Raw genomic sequence first — 18,225 nt, 5'->3', positions numbered from 1 at the left:
CCTGGAAAAGAGGGGAAGAATTACTTCTTGTGTCTTGCTTACAACGCACCCCCTAATGTATCCCAGAACGATGTTTGCTTTTTTTGCAACAGTGTTACACTGTTGACTCATATTTAGCTTGCAATCCACTATAACCACCAGATCCCTTTCTGCAGTACTCCTTCCTAGGCAGTCATTTCCCATTTTGTATGTGTGCAATTGATTGTTCCTTCCTAAGTGGAGTACTTTACATTTGTCCTTATTGAATTTCATCACCTATACTTCAGACCATTTCTACAGTTTGTCCAGATCATTTTGAATTTTAATTCTATCCTCCAAAGCACTTGCAACCCTTCCCAGCTTGGTATGGCCTGCAGACTTTATAAGTGCACTCTCTATGCCATTATCTAAATCATTGATGAAGATAGTGAATAGAACTGTACCCAGGACTGATCCCTGCGGGACCCCAATATGCCCTTCCAGTTTGACTGTGAAACACTGATGATAACTACTCTCTGGGAAGCTTTTTCAACCAGTTATGTACCTACCTTATAGTAGCTCCATATAACCTGTACTTCCCTAGTTTGTTTAAGAGGAGGTTATGCCGGACAGTATCAAAAGCCTTACTAAAGTCAAGATATACCACATCTACTACTTCCCCTATCCACAAGGCTTGTTACCCTGTCAAAGCATGTAAGTATATTAGAATACTCATTACTAAAGGGGTATGATTGACTTCAAATCACGTGGCTCAGAGTCCACTTTTAGTGGGGTTTTTCAGTCACATTTTCCTATGTTAAAAATCTCTCTGCTGTTGCTGTGTGAAACACCTAAATGAACAGGGGAAATTGACTACAGTCCTGCTTCTGCAGGTGGCCAATGTCTCATGTGGAACTTTTTTGTCTTTGTGAGGTGCTATGTGGGTATAATGGTGTACCTCAGTGGTTCAGCTTACAGGCTCAAAGCCTAGCTGACTATATAAGGAAAACGATACACAAAATGCTGTCAAACATATACAAGCGGAAAAACAAGGACTTTTCCCCAACATTCTATATTAGTTAGTTTATCTTTAGGTGTTACTTCTAAAAAGAGAAGAGAAAAAGACTGCCATAGAAGTGAAATTAAGTTGGCTATATCCCTTTAATTTTTTTTAAATAGAACTTTGTTTAAATTCATATATCCAGAATTTTAAAATGGAAGCTGTGATACATAGAAAATTATATTGTTTTGTTATAAAATAAATGTGTCATTAGTTTATCATTAACCATAGGTTAATTCACCACCCATCACAGAAGAGGGTGTAGGTCCTGGGCTGTTTTCCCAGTGACCGTGAATGGGGAACACCTGATGGGAGGGTTGGCTCCCGTCTTCACCTGGTGGACATCCAGGCTAGTGAGCCCAGGCCAGTTGGAGAACAGCTGCCAGTATCAATGCAGCACCTCTCTGATCTCTGCCTGCTGGTCTGAGAGGGGAATTGATTCCGGCGAGGGGTCAGCTCCAACCTCAGGGTGCAAAAGGTCCTCAGAACAGCAGAAACACAGTGGTTCAATGGCATGGGGAAGGGGCAATAAGGTGGTGGCAAAACAGGCGCACAAGAAGGCTCTCAGTACTGGTTCTGCAAAGCCCATCATAGCAGGGATTTGGGGGACTGGCTGGGTTCTGAACCACTGGTAACTGCATGAATCCAGTGATCACAAACACCTGAATATGAGGTGTACAAGAGTGATGGCTGCTGCTGTGAAAGTGAATGCTGAGGGGGCACAGGGCTGTCCTGTATCTTGGTTGGAGGATGGATTTAATTCCCCTTTAATTTAAGTAATTAATCCTCGTATAGTTCCAGTACTAACTCATACTTTTTTGGCATATATGCGTGTTTCATCCTAGATATAAGTTCTACTATATCTATTACACATTTGTTTAACAAAGAGTAGCAGCAGTAAACTGCATGCACATTTAAGGAATCTGAGCCAAAGTGTATCTAAGAAAAACAAGCTGTCCTCCTTCAGGTATCTGTATAAAAAGTCACTATCACATCCTGGCTCTAATTCATTTGTGTTTTGTCCTTTCTATTTCGTCTGAGAAATATTGCTATAAGATGTCAGCATGTTTGACTGAAAACTGCTGTCTTACTATAATGCTGAAGTATATTAAAAAAGATAGTAAAGATTTACTAATTTCTAGAAACTAATAGTAGAACACTGTCAATTGTCTGTGAGTACACACAGCATCTTATTTTGAAAACACATCAACTGTCTGTGAACACTAACAATAAATATGAGAGGGGAAAAACAAAAGCCCCCACCCACATCATTGATCAGTATGAGCTGTTTCCTGGTGTCTGGATTAAGACTTTTTATTTTTTACCTCAGGGAACTAAGACTTAAGAATGTCAGAATAGGAATCCTGTCAAATGGTATCTTCAAACAAGCAGAACTGCAGGTAAGTAGAACTGACTGAATTGCTAGTTTTGAAGATCAGCTGCCTCTTGGGAGATGTGTGCTCAAGACACAATCCCAAAGAGTGAGAATTCTGCAGGATAATAAATCCAGAGAAACAAAATTACAAGGTAAATAATTTTCTCTTCCTTCAGATATTACACACTTTCTTTCAAATTCAATCTAAAAAGCTGACTGGCATTGATCTGCATAGCATTTGTTAATTGACCCATGATGCTCAAAAACATTTTTCTCTTTGGATATAATATGCATGTTTTCTCTGGTGGTATTCTGACAATTTATAATCTATGTATACCATGAAAAAATTCAGTCTGAAAATAATATTTACACAATGCTAAAATATTAGAGAACCCATATGACTTGACGAACATACCAAATTCTCCTCTATCCAGTGTTATGATTTCAGGATCATCATCATAAATACCTAGTAAGAAAAAATACAAAGTCAGCAACTATTTTTCTTTTGCAATCTTTACATAAAAGAATCCAGAAATACTCCTATGCTTCTTGCACAAAATGAAATTTGTAGAAAACAAAGGATGGTGCATATTAGCAAGGTGAAAGATTTTACCATGTGATATGTAATTCAGTGGTACATATAAGATTAATTTGGTCTCAGTTCAATTCCCAGGAGATAAATGTCCACATCACAATAGCCACCATCACAGCTGGGAACCTTTTGGCATCCTCAGCCGACAAACCAGTCATTGAGTAGGCATAGGAGACTGAACTGGCTGTTCACACAAAGACGTGGTGCATCTTTGTCACAGATGAGACACAATACTGAGTGCCTGATGAGGGTTTGAGAGGCCGCATGATTCAGTTGATAGAGCACAGCAATGAGACTTTCGAAACTTAAGTTCTAGTCCCAGGTCTGTTGCTGGCCTGCTGTTTGACTTTTGTCAATTTCCCTCTTGGTGCCCCAAACCTCTCTAACCCTTTGTCTGTGTTATCTATTTAGAGTGTCAGCTCTTTGGGGCAGGAATTGTCTCGGCATGGTTTGTACAGTGCCTAACACAAAAAGCCCAAATGTCAGTTGAGGCCTCTAGGTACTACTATAATACAAATAAATAAGACAGAACTTCAGTATCCTCCAGAGTTATCAAACCATCACCATACAGAAGCAATAAATTCACAATAAAATAAAAATCCAGAAGTAAACAATACGCATAACTGTACATAAACTTAAAATGAATGTTTGATAAAAGTTAAAAATCTGACATTTTAAATCAACCACTTTTGTCAAGAAGTGCAGACTCAAACACGTGAAATTTTTAAATTATTGCAACCTCTAAAGAAAATTGAAATTACTCTCAATTTCATGTAATGTGCATGTCTCTGGTTTATTTAATTTAGGTGTACACAAACATTAAAGTAGTTCTTGCGGGGTTTTTGTTTTATAAAATGTTCCCTTTGTACTCTGAGTTTTTTCAGGGTTAGACTGCTTCGGCAAAATACAAGCGTAGGAATTCTCTCCTTCACTTGTGATGTTTTTATCCAATTCACCAAAATAGGGGCTCACTTCAGCTTCCATGTTTATGGCATGGTGGAAATCATCATTGCAGTCTCTCAGTTGCCTATTTTCCAAGTTAGCTACCTGTGTCACATTAGCTCTGAAAAGACAACCTGGCTGTCTAATTGCCAGCAAATATCCGGACTATTTTTGTTTGAAGAACTGATTTCAAAATCATATTTGGCATAACCCTATTGCTCTGGTGTGTATGCTTACTTCCTGGTATAGTTACATTTATCTCCAATAAGATTCCATGGGAATTAACTGTTTTGCAGGATTGGGCTCTTTATGTATAAAGTGTAATAAATAAATAAATGTAAGTTAGGGAGAATACTTGTTATGGGTTTCCAATATAAAAAAATCTGAAGGAATTAAAAAGATAAACCCTCCCCTTGTATTAAGAAGTTAATACGACACAATATTAGTATTTGATTGCAAATGAACAAAGATCACTTATTACATATAATACACACATATATACACACACTATAACTGAACCGTAAAAAAGCAAATACTTAGTATAATGAGTGGATTTAATACTAAGCTGACTGTACTATTACTGCTGTTTGGTGGATTATTTTAACAAGATACCTTAAGGCTAACATAGTCAGTAGGGAGAAAGGAAAAAAAAAGAGACAGCTGTGGAGGCTAGAAAGAAGAAGAGAGGGTCTAAGAGGAAAGTATGTACATAGAGTTGGCATAGCCAACAATTTTGCATTTACTCAGGACTGTAAGACAAGCAAACTACAAACACACATCTTACCAAAATCATAGCGATAAAAGTTCCAGCTCTCATATCGACCTCCTTGTTGGTGATCTTCAAGACCTTTCTCTCCATATTTATCATACTTCTTCCGTAGCTCGTCATCTTTTAATACTTCATATGCTCTATTTATTTTCAAGAAGTTTTCATGAGCATCTGGATCATTCTATCAAAGGAAAACCACATTTACTAAATATTTGTCTAATGTAGAACTAAAAATATTAAATGAACTTTCAGCAATACATCTGTTTCAATATCTCCATAACTATGAATGTTGTAAATTGTTTCTCAATGGAAGTTGCCATCAGATGGAAGCCTCCAAGCAAGACAACCAGTATTGATAATAAGGTAGAGTAGCACTGAGAGAGTTCAACTGACATTTGAAGATCATCTAACAGTAACTTTGAAAGCCTCTGCTTTTCTAATCACTCAAATGTGAGTTGAATTCTACACCAGACTGTCAAGCTAGCAAGTTTTCTGTTTGGTTTTTATTCTGTTTATTTTATACTTCAATATATTTGTGACTTATTTCCTTAGAATTAGATGTAGTGATTGCAATATGTTATTACAGTGCAATTTTCCCTTAAGAAAACACTTACATGTCCTCTGAGAATTTACCATTTTCCTAAAGAAATAAAACTTGGGCACACGCTGGCCTCTGGCTCTACATCATTTGCATCTGTCTGGGGGCACAAAACAACTGCAGCTGGGAACTCCTGTGACACAGAAGCAATATCTGCCTCCCACTATACCTCCCACTCCTCCTTCCCATCCCCACTCAGGTGTAGGGGAAGTGATGGAGACAAGGTGGGCAGCCAGGGGTAGAGATGGAATATAACAGGGGTGACCAACGTGTGGCTCCAGAGCCACATGCAGCTCTTCAGAGGTTAATACGTGGCTCCTTGTATAGGCACCGACTCCGGGGCTGGAGCTACAGATGCCAACTTTCCAATTTTGCCAGGGGGTGCTCACTGCTCAACCTCTGGCTCTGCCACAGGCCCTGCCCCTACCCCACCCCCTCCCCTGAGCCTGCGGTGCCCTCGCTCCTCCCCCAGAGCCTCCTGCATGCCATGGAACAGCTGATCAGGAGGTGTAGGGAGTGAGGGGGAGGCGCTGATCGGTGGGGCTGCTGGTGGGCGGGAAGCGCGGGGCGGGGGGGGGAGATGATGGGGGAACGCTGATGTATTACTGTGGCTCTTTGGCAATGTAAAATTCTGGCTCCTTCTCAGGCTCAGGTTGGCCACCCCTGGAAAATAATGTTCTCCAGTGGTCCTTGGCTAGAGACGAGCGATCCTTTAGGGACAGAACAAATGATGTAGCTGGCACAATTAAGAACAATCCTTAGGCTTCCTTTAATTACATCAAGAACCATTTTGGCTTCTAGTCTGCTCCAGAATCAGGGGAGTGGAAAGGTGGCTTACAATTACCTTTATATCCCTTCTCTTGGTCCTGTGCTGACAGAGCTCTAGCTCACCAGTATTCTATTAACTCTCTCACCTTTCCCATTATTACTTAAAAACTTGCCTTAAATTACTACATTAATGTACAGCAATACTAAAAAATAAGTTATAAAGAGACTATTTCCCGCCTGATGCACCTGCACACCTGCTATTAACATTACAGGGCGTTACATGCATGAATCGATAGTGTCATCTAAGAGTCTACACAAAATGTATGTTTAATTCTGCAGAAGGTAGTCTGTTGAGAAATCTTTCTTACATAGTAATATTTCCATATTTTATGGAAATTATAGATACCACTTTGGAATCTTAATACTTTTGAAAGTATAAGTAGAGAGTCCAGTTAAAACCTATAAAGCAGCGGAGAGAGCATTTCAAACACTGTTAATAAGCTATTCTATTTCAAGTAACATATCAGTTATCGCTGAATTGCTCTTTGAGATAGCAAGAAACAACCACATATAATAGGTTACAGCTGATCCGTTTTTATCTTTATTGTGGGTGGAAAGGCAAAATAAAATTAAGTCTTCCTAATTAGAGGCTATATATTATAACATATTCCTCAACAGTTAATCCATGTTCAGTCACTCCTCTCTTCCCCATTGAAATGATAGTATATAGTCAAATACATATTTGCTTCCTTGACCCATGTCATAAATGTTTGGTGAAAGTCCTTCTCCTTGATGTCAAGTTCAACAGTATAGCATCAACTTTGGCATTTTAGGCCCCACTCCTGCAGCTTGCTCTGTGCAGGCAGATCACTGTGCCCAAATGGACCCTCACTGACATCACTGGGGCTCTCTGAGCGTGCAGGGCTCTACATACATGGAACAAGTAGCAGGATCAGGGCCTTTGTATTGTCCTACTCCAAGACTTTGTCTAATTATTCCAGTAAATCTTGAGTATTGTATAGGAGAATACAAATAAAAAATATTTCCTTACAGGGGTCTCTCCATTTCCCCTTCTCATCCACAGGCATCCCAGAATTTTTGCTTTCCCCTACTCAGTTTCCAAACAGGACTGACATGATATGGCCCAGCAATATTTATTACACTGATGCAATTTTATAGTAAGAACAATAAGTAATAGTTAAAACTGACAGACGCAGTGTAATTCTAAATAAGAGAAAGCACTGGAGAAAATGTATAAACTATCAAGCCTTTTGGCTTCAATGGCTCAGTATGACTTCAGTTCAACTTTGCCATAATTTACTAACATATCCACTTTTATTTTTGCTTTTCTTTGGAGGACAGTCAGCTAGTCTAAACTAAGTATTATGTTATTACATCACTTCAAATATCTAAGACACAAAGTTTCAAATTTGTTAAAAAGCAAATAAGTCCATTTTAAACTTAACACTGGACGAATTAGCTCAAACAGTGCTAACTTTATCACAGGAACTCAAAGATTTTACTTACCTGATTTTTATCAGGATGTAACTTTAATGCCAGTTTTTTGAAAGCCTGTCTTATTTCTCTATTACTTGCTTCTTTGGATATTCCAAGTAAACTGTAATAGTCCTGATCAGTGCAAACAAGAGCTATCAGACATGTTAAAACTAAAAATAATAACAAAGTTCTTTTCAGATCTCTCATGCAGTCTCCTTTGAATAATAAGAACTCCATTATGAAGCTTTTAAAAAGTTATACAAGTTACAATTCAGACAGACTTCAAAGAGTGTATCCAATAAGTTCCAAGATGTTCAAAAGATACAGATGTTTAATTTAAGGACTTTTCTTTAAGATTTTGGTTGTCATAATCCACAGTCACATGATAATTGCCTTGCAAAAGTTACAACCTGTAAAGGGGAGGGGGGAGGAAAAAGCCATTTAGTAAAGGTTTCACTATATTATATTGATAAGCTATTAAGAAACATTAACAGCTTTAGCAGAATGCACCCTAACATTAGTAACAGGAAAAATCAATCAACTCCTTTTGATAGTTCTATATAATTTAAGTGTTTGTGGTCATTAACTTTTATCACTCCTTCTCTGGTATGGGCTAATTCCGCAAAGCTTGACTCATGTGAGTAGTCCCCACTGAGAGACATTAAAGCCTAGACCTGTTTATTATTTAGGAATATATTTATCTTCTGCTTGCTTTTCCTGACTCATATTTTTTCTCTGTAGTCTCAGTCACTCAGGGACAGGAGGAGGAGATATTTCTGCATGTGGGCGCAAGTAGTTTAAAAGTAGTTATTTCAACACTGCACAATCCTTCATCCCAGGAGTGAAATGTGTTTCAATTCGACATTTAAAACCTCTTAAAAATCAAAACGAACCTAAAAACCTCCCTCATTCAAAGGGCTTCAGCTGGCCGCAGAGTCATGCAGCCTGTCGCGTACCTAGGTGCACGCAGCCTTGGGTGATGTCTATCTGTGCATAGTGTATGTGGGCTGTACGGCTTGTGTGAAACAGGCTAGGACCAAAGATAGCTCCTTTAGCACCTTAACCTGGGGGGAGATTATACAACACTGGGGAGGAAGAGAGCAGAAGATGAGCGTGTGACAGACTGGGGAAGGAAAGAGGGAGGAGACAAAGGAGGGAAAGTAGAGGGCAGAACATGGGTGCAACAGGGCTAGGGACCGGCGGGTGGAAACGGGGAGAGGCTACTGTGGAGGAGGCAGGCTCGGGATGAGGAGAAGATCTGGGACCGAGGGGAGGAGGACAGGGATGGGGAGAGGGAGGCGCAGGGCTGGCGGGTTTGGGGGAAGCAGCCTAGGCGGGGTGGGGGGTGGCTGAGGGCAGGAAGGGCGGCCCAGGGAGGATGCTGGTGACACAGGAGGAGCAGCGCGGGGACGAGGCAGGTTCACCCGGCTGCTCCTTCCCCGGGCGGGCCACGCAGGCCGCGCTTACCAGTCTGTGCGGCGCTAGGCTCCCCGGCGGGATGCGCAGGAGCCGGCTGCGGGCAGGCGGCGGAGGAGGGGCCGGGCGCGGAGCAGCATGGGCCCGGGGAGGAGCAAGGCGGCGACCCGAGGCGGATCCGGCTCTGAGCCGGAGGCAGGTGGGGCCGGGAAGGCTGACGTGGCCGCGGCTCCTTCGTTGGGGCGGGGGCCGGGCTCGGAGCGGCGGGGGTGGGGCCGGCCCTGGGCGGGAGACGTAGGCCTGCCGGCGCTAGCCCCGGGGCCTGGCCCGGCCGTGGGGAGCTGACCCGGCCCCAGTGTTGCGGTGTAACAGTGGGAGAGGCCCAGGCCCGCCTGTGCCGGGCTGCTGAACCCGGGGCTGGTGCGAGGATCACACAGAGGGTCGCCACCTTTTCCTTTCGGAGCCCCCCCGCCCCCCAAAATCTCCAGGGCCCAGCGCGGGGGGGGGGCGTCCTCCCGCATAGGTGCAGTTTGACTTCTACAGGGCCGCGGAGGGAGTGGCGCTCCCCTCAGCAGGTCACCCAGCCTGTCTCGGTGGGGAGAGTTGCCGCCAAAAATCATAAAGGGGGGAAGGGGCTCAGCTCAGTGGGGGTAGCTGGGGCTGTGTGCGGGCGGGGGGGAGCTCAGGGTGCAGGCAGCGAGATAACGGGCTGTGCGGGCGGGGGGGAGCTCAGGGTGCAGGCAGCGGGGTAACTGGGGCTGTGCGGGCGGGGGGTAGCTCAGGGTGCAGGCAGCGGGGTAACTGGGGCTGTGCGGGCGGGGGGGTAGCTCAGGGTGCAGGCAGCGGGGTAACTGGGGCTGTGCGGGCGGGGGGGAGCTCAGGGTGCAGGCAGCGAGATAACGGGCTGTGCGGGCGGGGGGTAGCTCAGGGTGCAGGCAGCGGGGTAACTGGGGCTGTGCGGGCAGGGGGGAGCTCAGGGTGCAGGCAGCGGGGTAACTGGGGCTGTGTGGACGGGGGGTAGCTCAGGGTGCAGGCAGTGGGGTAACTGGGGCTGTGCGGGCGGGGGGGAGCTCAGGGTGCAGGCAGCGGGGTAACTGGAGCTGTGCGGGCGGGGGGGAGCTCGGGGTGCAGGCAGCGGGGTAACTGGGGCTGTGCGGGCGGGGGGTAGCTCAGGGTGCAGGCAGCGGGGTAACTGGGGCTGTGCGGGCGGGGGGGTAGCTCAGGGTGCAGGCAGCGGGGTAACTGGAGCTGTGCGGGCGGGGGGTAGCTCAGGGTGCAGGCAGCGGGGTAACTGGGGCTGTGCGGGCGGGGGGGAGCTCAGGGTGCAGGCAGCGGGGTAACTGGGGCTGTGCGGGCAGGGGGGTAGCTCAGGATGCAGGCAGCGGGGTAGCTCAGGATGCAGGCAGCGGGGTAACTGGGGCTGTGCGGGCGGGGGGGAGCTCAGGGTGCAGGCAGCGGGGTAACTGGGGCTGTGCGGGCGGGGGGGAGCTCAGGGTGCAGGCAGCGGGGTAACTGGGGCTGTGCGGGCGGGGGGGAGCTCGGGGTGCAGGCAGCGGGGTAACAGGCTGTGTGGGCGGGGGGGGTAGCTCAGGGTGCAGGCAGCGGGGTAACGGGCTGTGCGGGGCAGGGGGGGAGCTCAGGGTGCAGGCAGCGGGGTAACTGGGGCTGTGTGGGCGGGGGATAGCTCAGGGTGCAGGCAGCGGGGTAACTGGGGCTGTGCGGCCGGGGGGGTAGCTCAGGGTGCAGGCAGCGGGGTAACGGGCTGTGTGGGCGGGGGGGTAGCTCAGGGTGCAGGCAGCGGGGTAACTGGGGCTGTGCGGCCGGGGGGGGGTAGCTCAGGGTGCAGGCAGCAGGGTAACTGGGGCTGTGCGGGCGGGGGGGTAGCTCAGGGTGCAGGCAGCGAGGTAACGGGCTGTGCGGGCGAGGGGGGAGCTCAGGGTGCAGGCAGTGGGGTAACTGGGGCTATGCGGGCGGGGGTGGTAGCTCAGGGTGCAGGCAGGGCGGGTAGCTGGAGCTGTGTGCACTCTGGGCCGTGTCCACACTGCAGGTAACAGCTATGTACAGCAGTGAAAGGCTCGGCAGGGGATGGACAGTGGGGAAATGCTCCGGCAGCAGGACGCAGCACTGCCAAAAATAGATGTGGGCAGCACAGCTTGGGCTGTACAGAGGGGGACACGCCCTAAGGATCAGTGGCACCTAACCCATACCTCACCAGCTACCCATGCTGGGGGGCCTGCTGTGTCTGTACTCTATACCAGCAGTTCTAAACCAGACAGTACACGGCCCCCTGGGGGTCTGTGGCTGAAACCCAGAGCCCCGAGCCGTGGCACCCCCTTCAGGAGCAGAACTGGGAGCTGCGGGTCTTAAGCCTTGACCCCGGTGCCCTCTTCAGGGCTGAAACCTGGAGCCCCAAGACACAGTTACTGGTTTAGAACTGCTGGTATAGAGTACAGACACAGCAGGCCCCCCAGCACGGGTAGCTGGTGAGGTATGGGTTAGGTGCCACTGATCCTTAGGGCATGTCCCCCTCTGTACAGCCCAAGCTGTGCCGCCCACATCTATTTTTGGCAGTGCTGCGTCCTGCTGCCGGAGCATTTCCCCACTGTCCATCCCCTGCCGAGCCTTTCACTGCTGTACGTAGCTATTACCTGCAGTGTGGACACGGCCTGCTTTTTACTGCCACATGTAGCACCAGCAGCATAAATACAGCTTTAAAGTGCTGTAGCATGGGTAGGTATAGTGAGGGAGATGTGGGTTCCCAGGAAGAGGAAAGGTGGGAGCCTACTGGCCAAGCCATCTTTCTTTGCATGGCACTTGTTGTCTCACTAGTGTTTGTTTCTTTTGGACAGTTTCTTCTAAGGTGAATAAGAGTTGTATAGATTCCTGAGAGTCATCACGAGAAACTTGCTCTTTAGTTTTTGAATGGGCCATGGAAAACTGAGCTTCCCAGTACCAAAGTGTTGCCAAAAATCTTTGGAATAGGGTTTGTGTAATTTAATAATTGCATATTATTTCTGCAGAGACTTTGTGTTAAACAGCATCAGATAGGCTTATGTGTCCCTATCTGTATGAAAATTACTTAATTACTACTGTATTTTTCATTGACAAAGCTAAGGTTAAGTGAATCAAATATTTACACCAACAGAAGTCAAGTTGACAAAGAAATACAGAAGGGCAGTGGTTGCAAATGGTCTGTTAGCATGAACTTTGTGCATCCTGATTCTTGTTGCTTGTGTCACAATCTTAGTTATTTTAACACGTTTTTCCTGTGAAGTATCTGGAAAAGAAAATCAGTAAGTCAGACCAAAAAACTCTGTGTGGCGGGGGGGCGGAGAGAAATTTGTTGTCAGATGTTAAAATGTGTGTTGTTTATCTGAGAAATTTTGTTTTTTTGTAAATATAAACTTATCAGAGCTAAACTTGTTTCCAGCTTGGCTATTTTCACTTACAGGAAAAGATTAGCTTAACATGTTACATTGTCCTCTCAATTAAATGTTAACAAAGTAGCAGTAGTAAATACACTTTTAAAATCCTCCAAACTATAATAAGGGAAATGACAGATGTACTGACTTCATGGTCTAGTTACGTGCTTGCTGTTGAGTTCATCACTGGTCTATGTGTATACTGTCTATGGGTTTTTTGGACTGGAATAGGGACTTTGTCTTCATTCTTGGTAATAATTCACCTAGCACACTGATGATGCTGTATGAATAAAAATATATAATACATATTAAGAGAAAAAGCCCCTCTAAAATGACTTGACCATTTAAATGGTCAAATTAAGCAAGATTAAATTACAGCTAACCTTTTCCTTCCCTTTCTTTTGTAACTGAGGCCTCACTTATCAGAACATCATAATCACCATATGGAATAAATCTGTAGTCCATCTAGTATACTACCCTTCATCCAGTGCGTCACTGGGAGCATGGATCAGCGTTCACGTCACGCTCCCCGTCAGTACCTGACCCAGGCAGGGGAAGCTAATGATCCAATCAGCAGACCAAATTCGCTGATAAATCCTGGTCACATGCCAGCTGAGGCATGTTGTACATACACTAAGAAGAATGCCTCTTAGGAAAAGTTAAAGGTTCTCATGATTCACCTAACTGCAGTACTGTACCTTGGAAGTGGAGTAGGAATTTCTTTTGTTATCATCACCAGTGATCATCAGTTTGTCTTGAAATATGACAGTTGAGGTCTTTCAACTTTATTGTAGTTCATGTAACAGCCGGTGCTTGCGTTATTCATGTAAATACCTATTCCTTTTGGGTTTTTATTAAAAGCACCTTACTAATATCCATGTAGTAGTTAATTATACAGGTTAATTATACTATATTTCTGTTTTTTTTTTAAAAAGCTTTTTTTGTGTGTGTGTGTAGATTTTGAATGCCTGCATGGGGGAGTGAGCGTGGGGAGAGGCAATACTAAGTTAGCTCCAAGAGGAGTTTAACTTGACCATTTAAACAGCTAATTAATGGGATCATATATCCCAATTTTATGAGGATAGTCCCAATTTTTCATTTCATATATTGGTGTCCTGAAACTTTTTTCAGAATGCCTGAAATATCCTGATTTTTCATTTAATCAGTCAAAACATTCAGAATTTTTATGAACTTCAAAATATTTGTTCAAGATTTATTGTGATATTGACAAAAAGGAGCCGATTCTAGCAGCATATAAGGGGAAAGGAAGATGCCACAATTCCCCTGGTGAAGGAGCAGCATAGCACTGCTATGTCTGGTGCTATGTTGTGCCTCTCACAACTCTGGCCATAGGGAGTGTGTTGTGGCAGAGGGGAAGTGCCAGAGACAGAAGTGGGAGTTTCTTTAGTGCTAATTGGTATAGGGATTCTGGGCTGCAGCCCATCAGCCCATAGTTAGCCTAAGTAAAAATGCCTTTAATAGAGCAGTCCCTATCTAGGGCTTCTCTGATTTACACCTGCGGTGTGGGGGTAGGGGGCACAGTGGCCCACAGCTGGTTTAGAATCCAGGCATTGATACTTGTACATTTTACATGTATAAAACAGTAGGTTTAGCTACAAGATAGTGGACACAAGTATTTTCATGTATTCCTTAGAAAGTTTTAAGTAGTATAATAAACACACAACTATGTAGTAATATAATTTAAAAAAAACAAAGCAGACAAATTACCAGTAGGGATTATTTTATAGTTAGAATAGATTATATAAAATGTGTAATTAAGCACTGACACTGTATAAAACTGTCTGCTTCTGTTTAGATATCCAAGTTGTTATAAAGTTACTTATTTAAAATATCTATGCAGTTTCTTTATCATTTAACCTTTTAAAGGAATTACATTTTTTTTATTTACAGTCAAACATGATTATTATTAAAGAGCACTCTGTAGAAGAAGACTATCAGTGTTGAATGTTGACACATTTTATTTCCTGTCTTAAAATATTTTTTTCTTACTAATGGTTTAGAAAAGATAAATATATGAAGTGTTAATATTTGTTGAATTGCTCCTGTGGGAGAGTGAAGGATTTTTAACATACATATACTATAGGTTGGAGGGAGTTGAACTTTTTCACTAAGAACTAAATTCATTCAGGTCTTTCCCTGTGTAAACCATATTTTTGGTAGTCAGTAGCTGAACATCTGACATGGGGCAAGGTTTTGGCAGTGCAAAGCATCTGTAAACTCATTTTGGCTGGGGGAACCGAGATGACCCAGAATTGGATGGAGAGGGGTATGGCCAGAGCTACCCATCTCCTCAGTGACTCCCACCAGCAGAATTCATGCAGAGCCCCTGCACAACTTAAAGCTTCAGTGGAGCCCATCAGACCTTTCATAATCCTGTTTTGAACATTATCTCCTAGAAGTGGTGTCTTCCTTTGGTGTCTCAAGGAGGTAGAGTTTGGTTTGTGGTTGAAGCTTGGAAGAGTACCACTACTTTTCCTCCCCCTCTTCTAATTGAGGAGTTGGAGCTTCTTTGGTACAAAGGAGAGGGAGCTGCTGCCAAGGTGTTCTTCATGAAGGATCTGGAACATTGGAATGTGCTTTTCTTCAACCTTGGTCTGTCAAAACTCAATTTCTTAGGTTTTGCAGCATGCACAGAGGTTATTTCCCCCTCAGTGCTTTTGGGAAATAATTGAGGATAGAGGAGGGCTTTGGGTTTATTTTGATTTATATTTGAACGTGTTATCAAGGAAGGATGAGCAGTCCTTGCATTGTATCATTATTTTTTTAGTGTATTTTAATGTATACAAAGGTTGCCATGAGCATAGGATATACACCTACAGAGGTTTTTTATAAGTCTACATAAATTCTAAAAATTAATTTGAACATGTTTCAAGATGAGCCCCATACTACAAAATGTGAATTTCAAACACCCCAGTTTCAGAGAGATTCATTTCTGAGCTTTTACTTTGATCCATTAAAAAGACAGGGGTCATCTGCAAAATTTGGATCCCTATCCAGGTGTAGATTTTGAAAACTCAATGAATTTGTACATGCTCATATTGGGGATTTTGGACTGGATACATACATATTTCATTATTTTTAAAAACATGATTAATTGACTACAAGGATCCATGTCAGCCCTATATAGGCTCTCACTCTCTCCCTATGTCAATACCTTCCCTGCTTCCATAAAGATATTCTCTGCATACCATTACAGGCATCCATGGGACACTGAACACAGGAAGTCTTTCCCTCCTAATCTTTAATCATTGCCTGAGCAGTTTTTCTAATGCAATAATAAACTATTGGCAGAAATTGATAATTTGCAGGTGTCATTACACCCATAAACTTGATTGGTTAATCTTTAAAAATTCATGTCTAATAAAGTGAGATTGGTCATAAGGGCTGGTGTGTGTAATCCATGTATTTTATATGTTAGAAGTATTCAGATTTGCAGTGATGCAGATGATATAAGTGTTTCAGCATCCTGTCTTTAAAATATGAATGATTAGAGCTGATATTTTGAAGGAGCGCTTTTATTAGAGAGAGTGGAAGAATAACTGCAAAGTAATGCAACATTTTAAAAAAGGCATAAAATATAAGTAGTACTTCTAAGAGCATGACAATGGTAATTGTCTACCTTTGTTCAGCAGTCAATAATATCGAAAACATGGGGCAAGTAAGCCACACAGCCCCTCCAGACTTAAGAGCATTTAATCAAAACCACATGGGCTCATTTTCTTTCAGCTTATTTTAAATTTCCCTTTGATGTTTCTGATTTTTAGTTTTCCTACTTGATCAGTGCTGCTACACTGCATACAATACTAACAATTTCCCAGGGATTCCTTGCTTTTTGGAGACTTCTCAAAACAAATGAAAACCATTCCTACTGCAAAACTAGGACTGACCCACACTCTAGCCACATTCAGAATGGCATGCTTTTTAAGAGCAGTGCTGCTACATGAGATGTGACCAGCAGGGCCAGAGGATGAGATGGGATTTAGTTATTAAAAAATCAGTATTGTATTATTGAGGGACTAGATTATAAACCTCTTACTCTCATTGATGAATCGTTATTTTCACAAGTATTTCCAGCGACTTCATTGGAATTGTTAATATGAATAACTATTCAGCAATAGAAGGGGTTTACAATCTGTCCCAATAGACTGTTTTTTCAGAGCTAAATCCACTTCTTGTTATAGAGGTCAGATAAATAAGTTGTGCTGTTAATATAGTTTTAGGGCTTCAGAAATGCATCATGATCGCTGCGTGGGTATTTGGTCAGAGCAGCCATAAAGTTCAAGAGCCAGTGGCACCACCCATCCCTCCCAATTCTTCATTTATGCTGGCGTATGGGGAGGCCAAGTGAAATAAGCTCTGTACCACACAGCATGCAGAATTCCTGTATCAGAGATCTTCTGTATGCTGTCCAACCTCATGCAGTAGAAATGCACCTTTTCTGCTGCAGTCAGGGCTTAATGTATGTAGCACTTACTTGGGCCACATATAGTTTGATCTTCTTGAATTATCTAGTACCTTACTATTGAAGAAGTAGGAGTAGTGATTTGACATCCCATTACAACTTATGATTTCAAAAGGCAATACTACCTTCTTCTGACATGCAAGCAGATATACTAGAATTACACACTAGAAATCATTTTACTTCACTCAGTTATTCCCTGTCTGAAGATAACCTCAGTACAGCTGTATTGTAACCTGCTAAAATTTGATGAGTTTCTGTTGCACTAGATGAAGTGCTTTTAAATTAGCATCGTGGGGGAAAAAATACTTATTTTTACTGATGTGACACATTGTGATGGGTTGCCCACCCCATGCTCACCCTGAAGGAGTTAATGGAGACCAGATGGGCCAATTTAACCTAGTAGGCTGGAAGGAAAGCCCTGATTAGGGGAAGTTCACCTGTGTGGGAACAGGTGGGGTTTCTATAAAGCCAGGGAGCTGATAGCAGGGAAGGGGCTGCAGGGTTGTAGTGTGTAGTTGCACTATGGGAGAGGGGAGGTGCATTTGGGGGATATAGAGGCAAGTAGTCCATGATTGCTCCTTGGGACGAGGGAGTAAAGAGGCTGGCAAACCCCAGAGAGGGGGGCATTCTGGGGTAGGAAGCAGTCCAGGGAGTAAGCAGCAAGGTTAGGGACAGAACAGACGTTGGCTGCATGTTGTAGGGTCCCTGGGTTGGAACCTAGAGTAGAGGGTGGTCCTGAGTTCCCCTGCCTGCTACTGGGAAAGGGGCATTGGCAGGGTAGGGAATTGGATGAATGCTTGGGTCACAGTGGGAGTGACTGAGAATTTAGAGGACTGTACCCAGAAGGGGGAAACGCTGAGTGATCTAGCCGGAGGGTTTCAGAGTAGCAGCCGTGTTAGTCTGTATTTGGGTGAGTCATGAAGAGGATGCTGTGGTCAATGGGATGAGAGAAGAGCTGTAGACTGAAAATGAGAGACTGTGTGATGGCATGCAACCACAGGAAGGGGTATTGACCTTGAGATGTAATTCCCAGACTGACCAGGAGGAGGTGCCAGACAAGCAGTGAGTAGTGCACCCTGTGACACACGTGTATTAGCCTGGTTTATTGTTGTACCTTGTGCTGAAATAGTTGAATGCTGCTGTTCAAGTATTTACAGCCTTAGTAAGGAGAGAATTTTAAAATTGACTTACTTACATCACTTTTTTTATTTCCTTTTTTATCTGCCAAAAGGAAATCGCTGAAAGAGTCTGACTGCAAAAGATTGGAATGCTATTTTACATATGAATCATGTTCACATATTTTTAATGAGCAGAAAAAAATATAGCCAGCTGAAGTAGCTCATTA

At 43.8% G+C, this 18,225-nt stretch overlaps 2 protein-coding genes across 5 annotated transcripts in view; one reads left to right on the top strand and one right to left on the bottom strand.

Moving 5' to 3' along the window:
* DNAJC10 (DnaJ heat shock protein family (Hsp40) member C10) overlaps window positions 1-9,160 on the bottom strand; it is a 35,199-nt gene extending 26,039 nt beyond the window's left edge. For 2 of the 4 annotated variants that reach the window (XM_027831906.3, XM_037912586.2), the window contains exons 1-4: window positions 9,027-9,160; window positions 7,590-7,969; window positions 4,712-4,877; window positions 2,809-2,859 (exon numbers count right to left, since the gene is read on the bottom strand). In XM_027831906.3, coding sequence (XP_027687707.1) covers window positions 2,809-2,859; window positions 4,712-4,877; window positions 7,590-7,796 — 424 coding nt within the window. In that variant the 5' untranslated portion in view covers window positions 7,797-7,969; window positions 9,027-9,160. Of the gene's footprint in view, window positions 1-2,808; window positions 2,860-4,711; window positions 4,878-7,589; window positions 7,970-8,452 lie in introns of all 4 variants that reach the window. The other 2 variants (XM_043525005.1, XM_043525006.1) reach the window with 2 other exon arrangements.
* The window catches only part of PDE1A (phosphodiesterase 1A), a 373,600-nt gene continuing 364,474 nt past the window's right edge, over window positions 9,100-18,225 (top strand). Inside the window, exon 1 of the mRNA XM_043525000.1 lies at window positions 9,100-9,174. The gene's annotated coding sequence lies outside the window, so the exon portion shown is untranslated. The remainder of the gene's footprint in view (window positions 9,175-18,225) is intronic.

The sequence above is a fragment of the Chelonia mydas genome, chromosome 11 (genome assembly GCF_015237465.2).
Source record: "Chelonia mydas isolate rCheMyd1 chromosome 11, rCheMyd1.pri.v2, whole genome shotgun sequence".
Lineage (NCBI taxonomy): Eukaryota > Metazoa > Chordata > Testudines > Cheloniidae > Chelonia > Chelonia mydas.
Note: the sequence above shows the minus strand (reverse complement) of the source record. Positions and strands in the feature narration are given on the sequence as shown.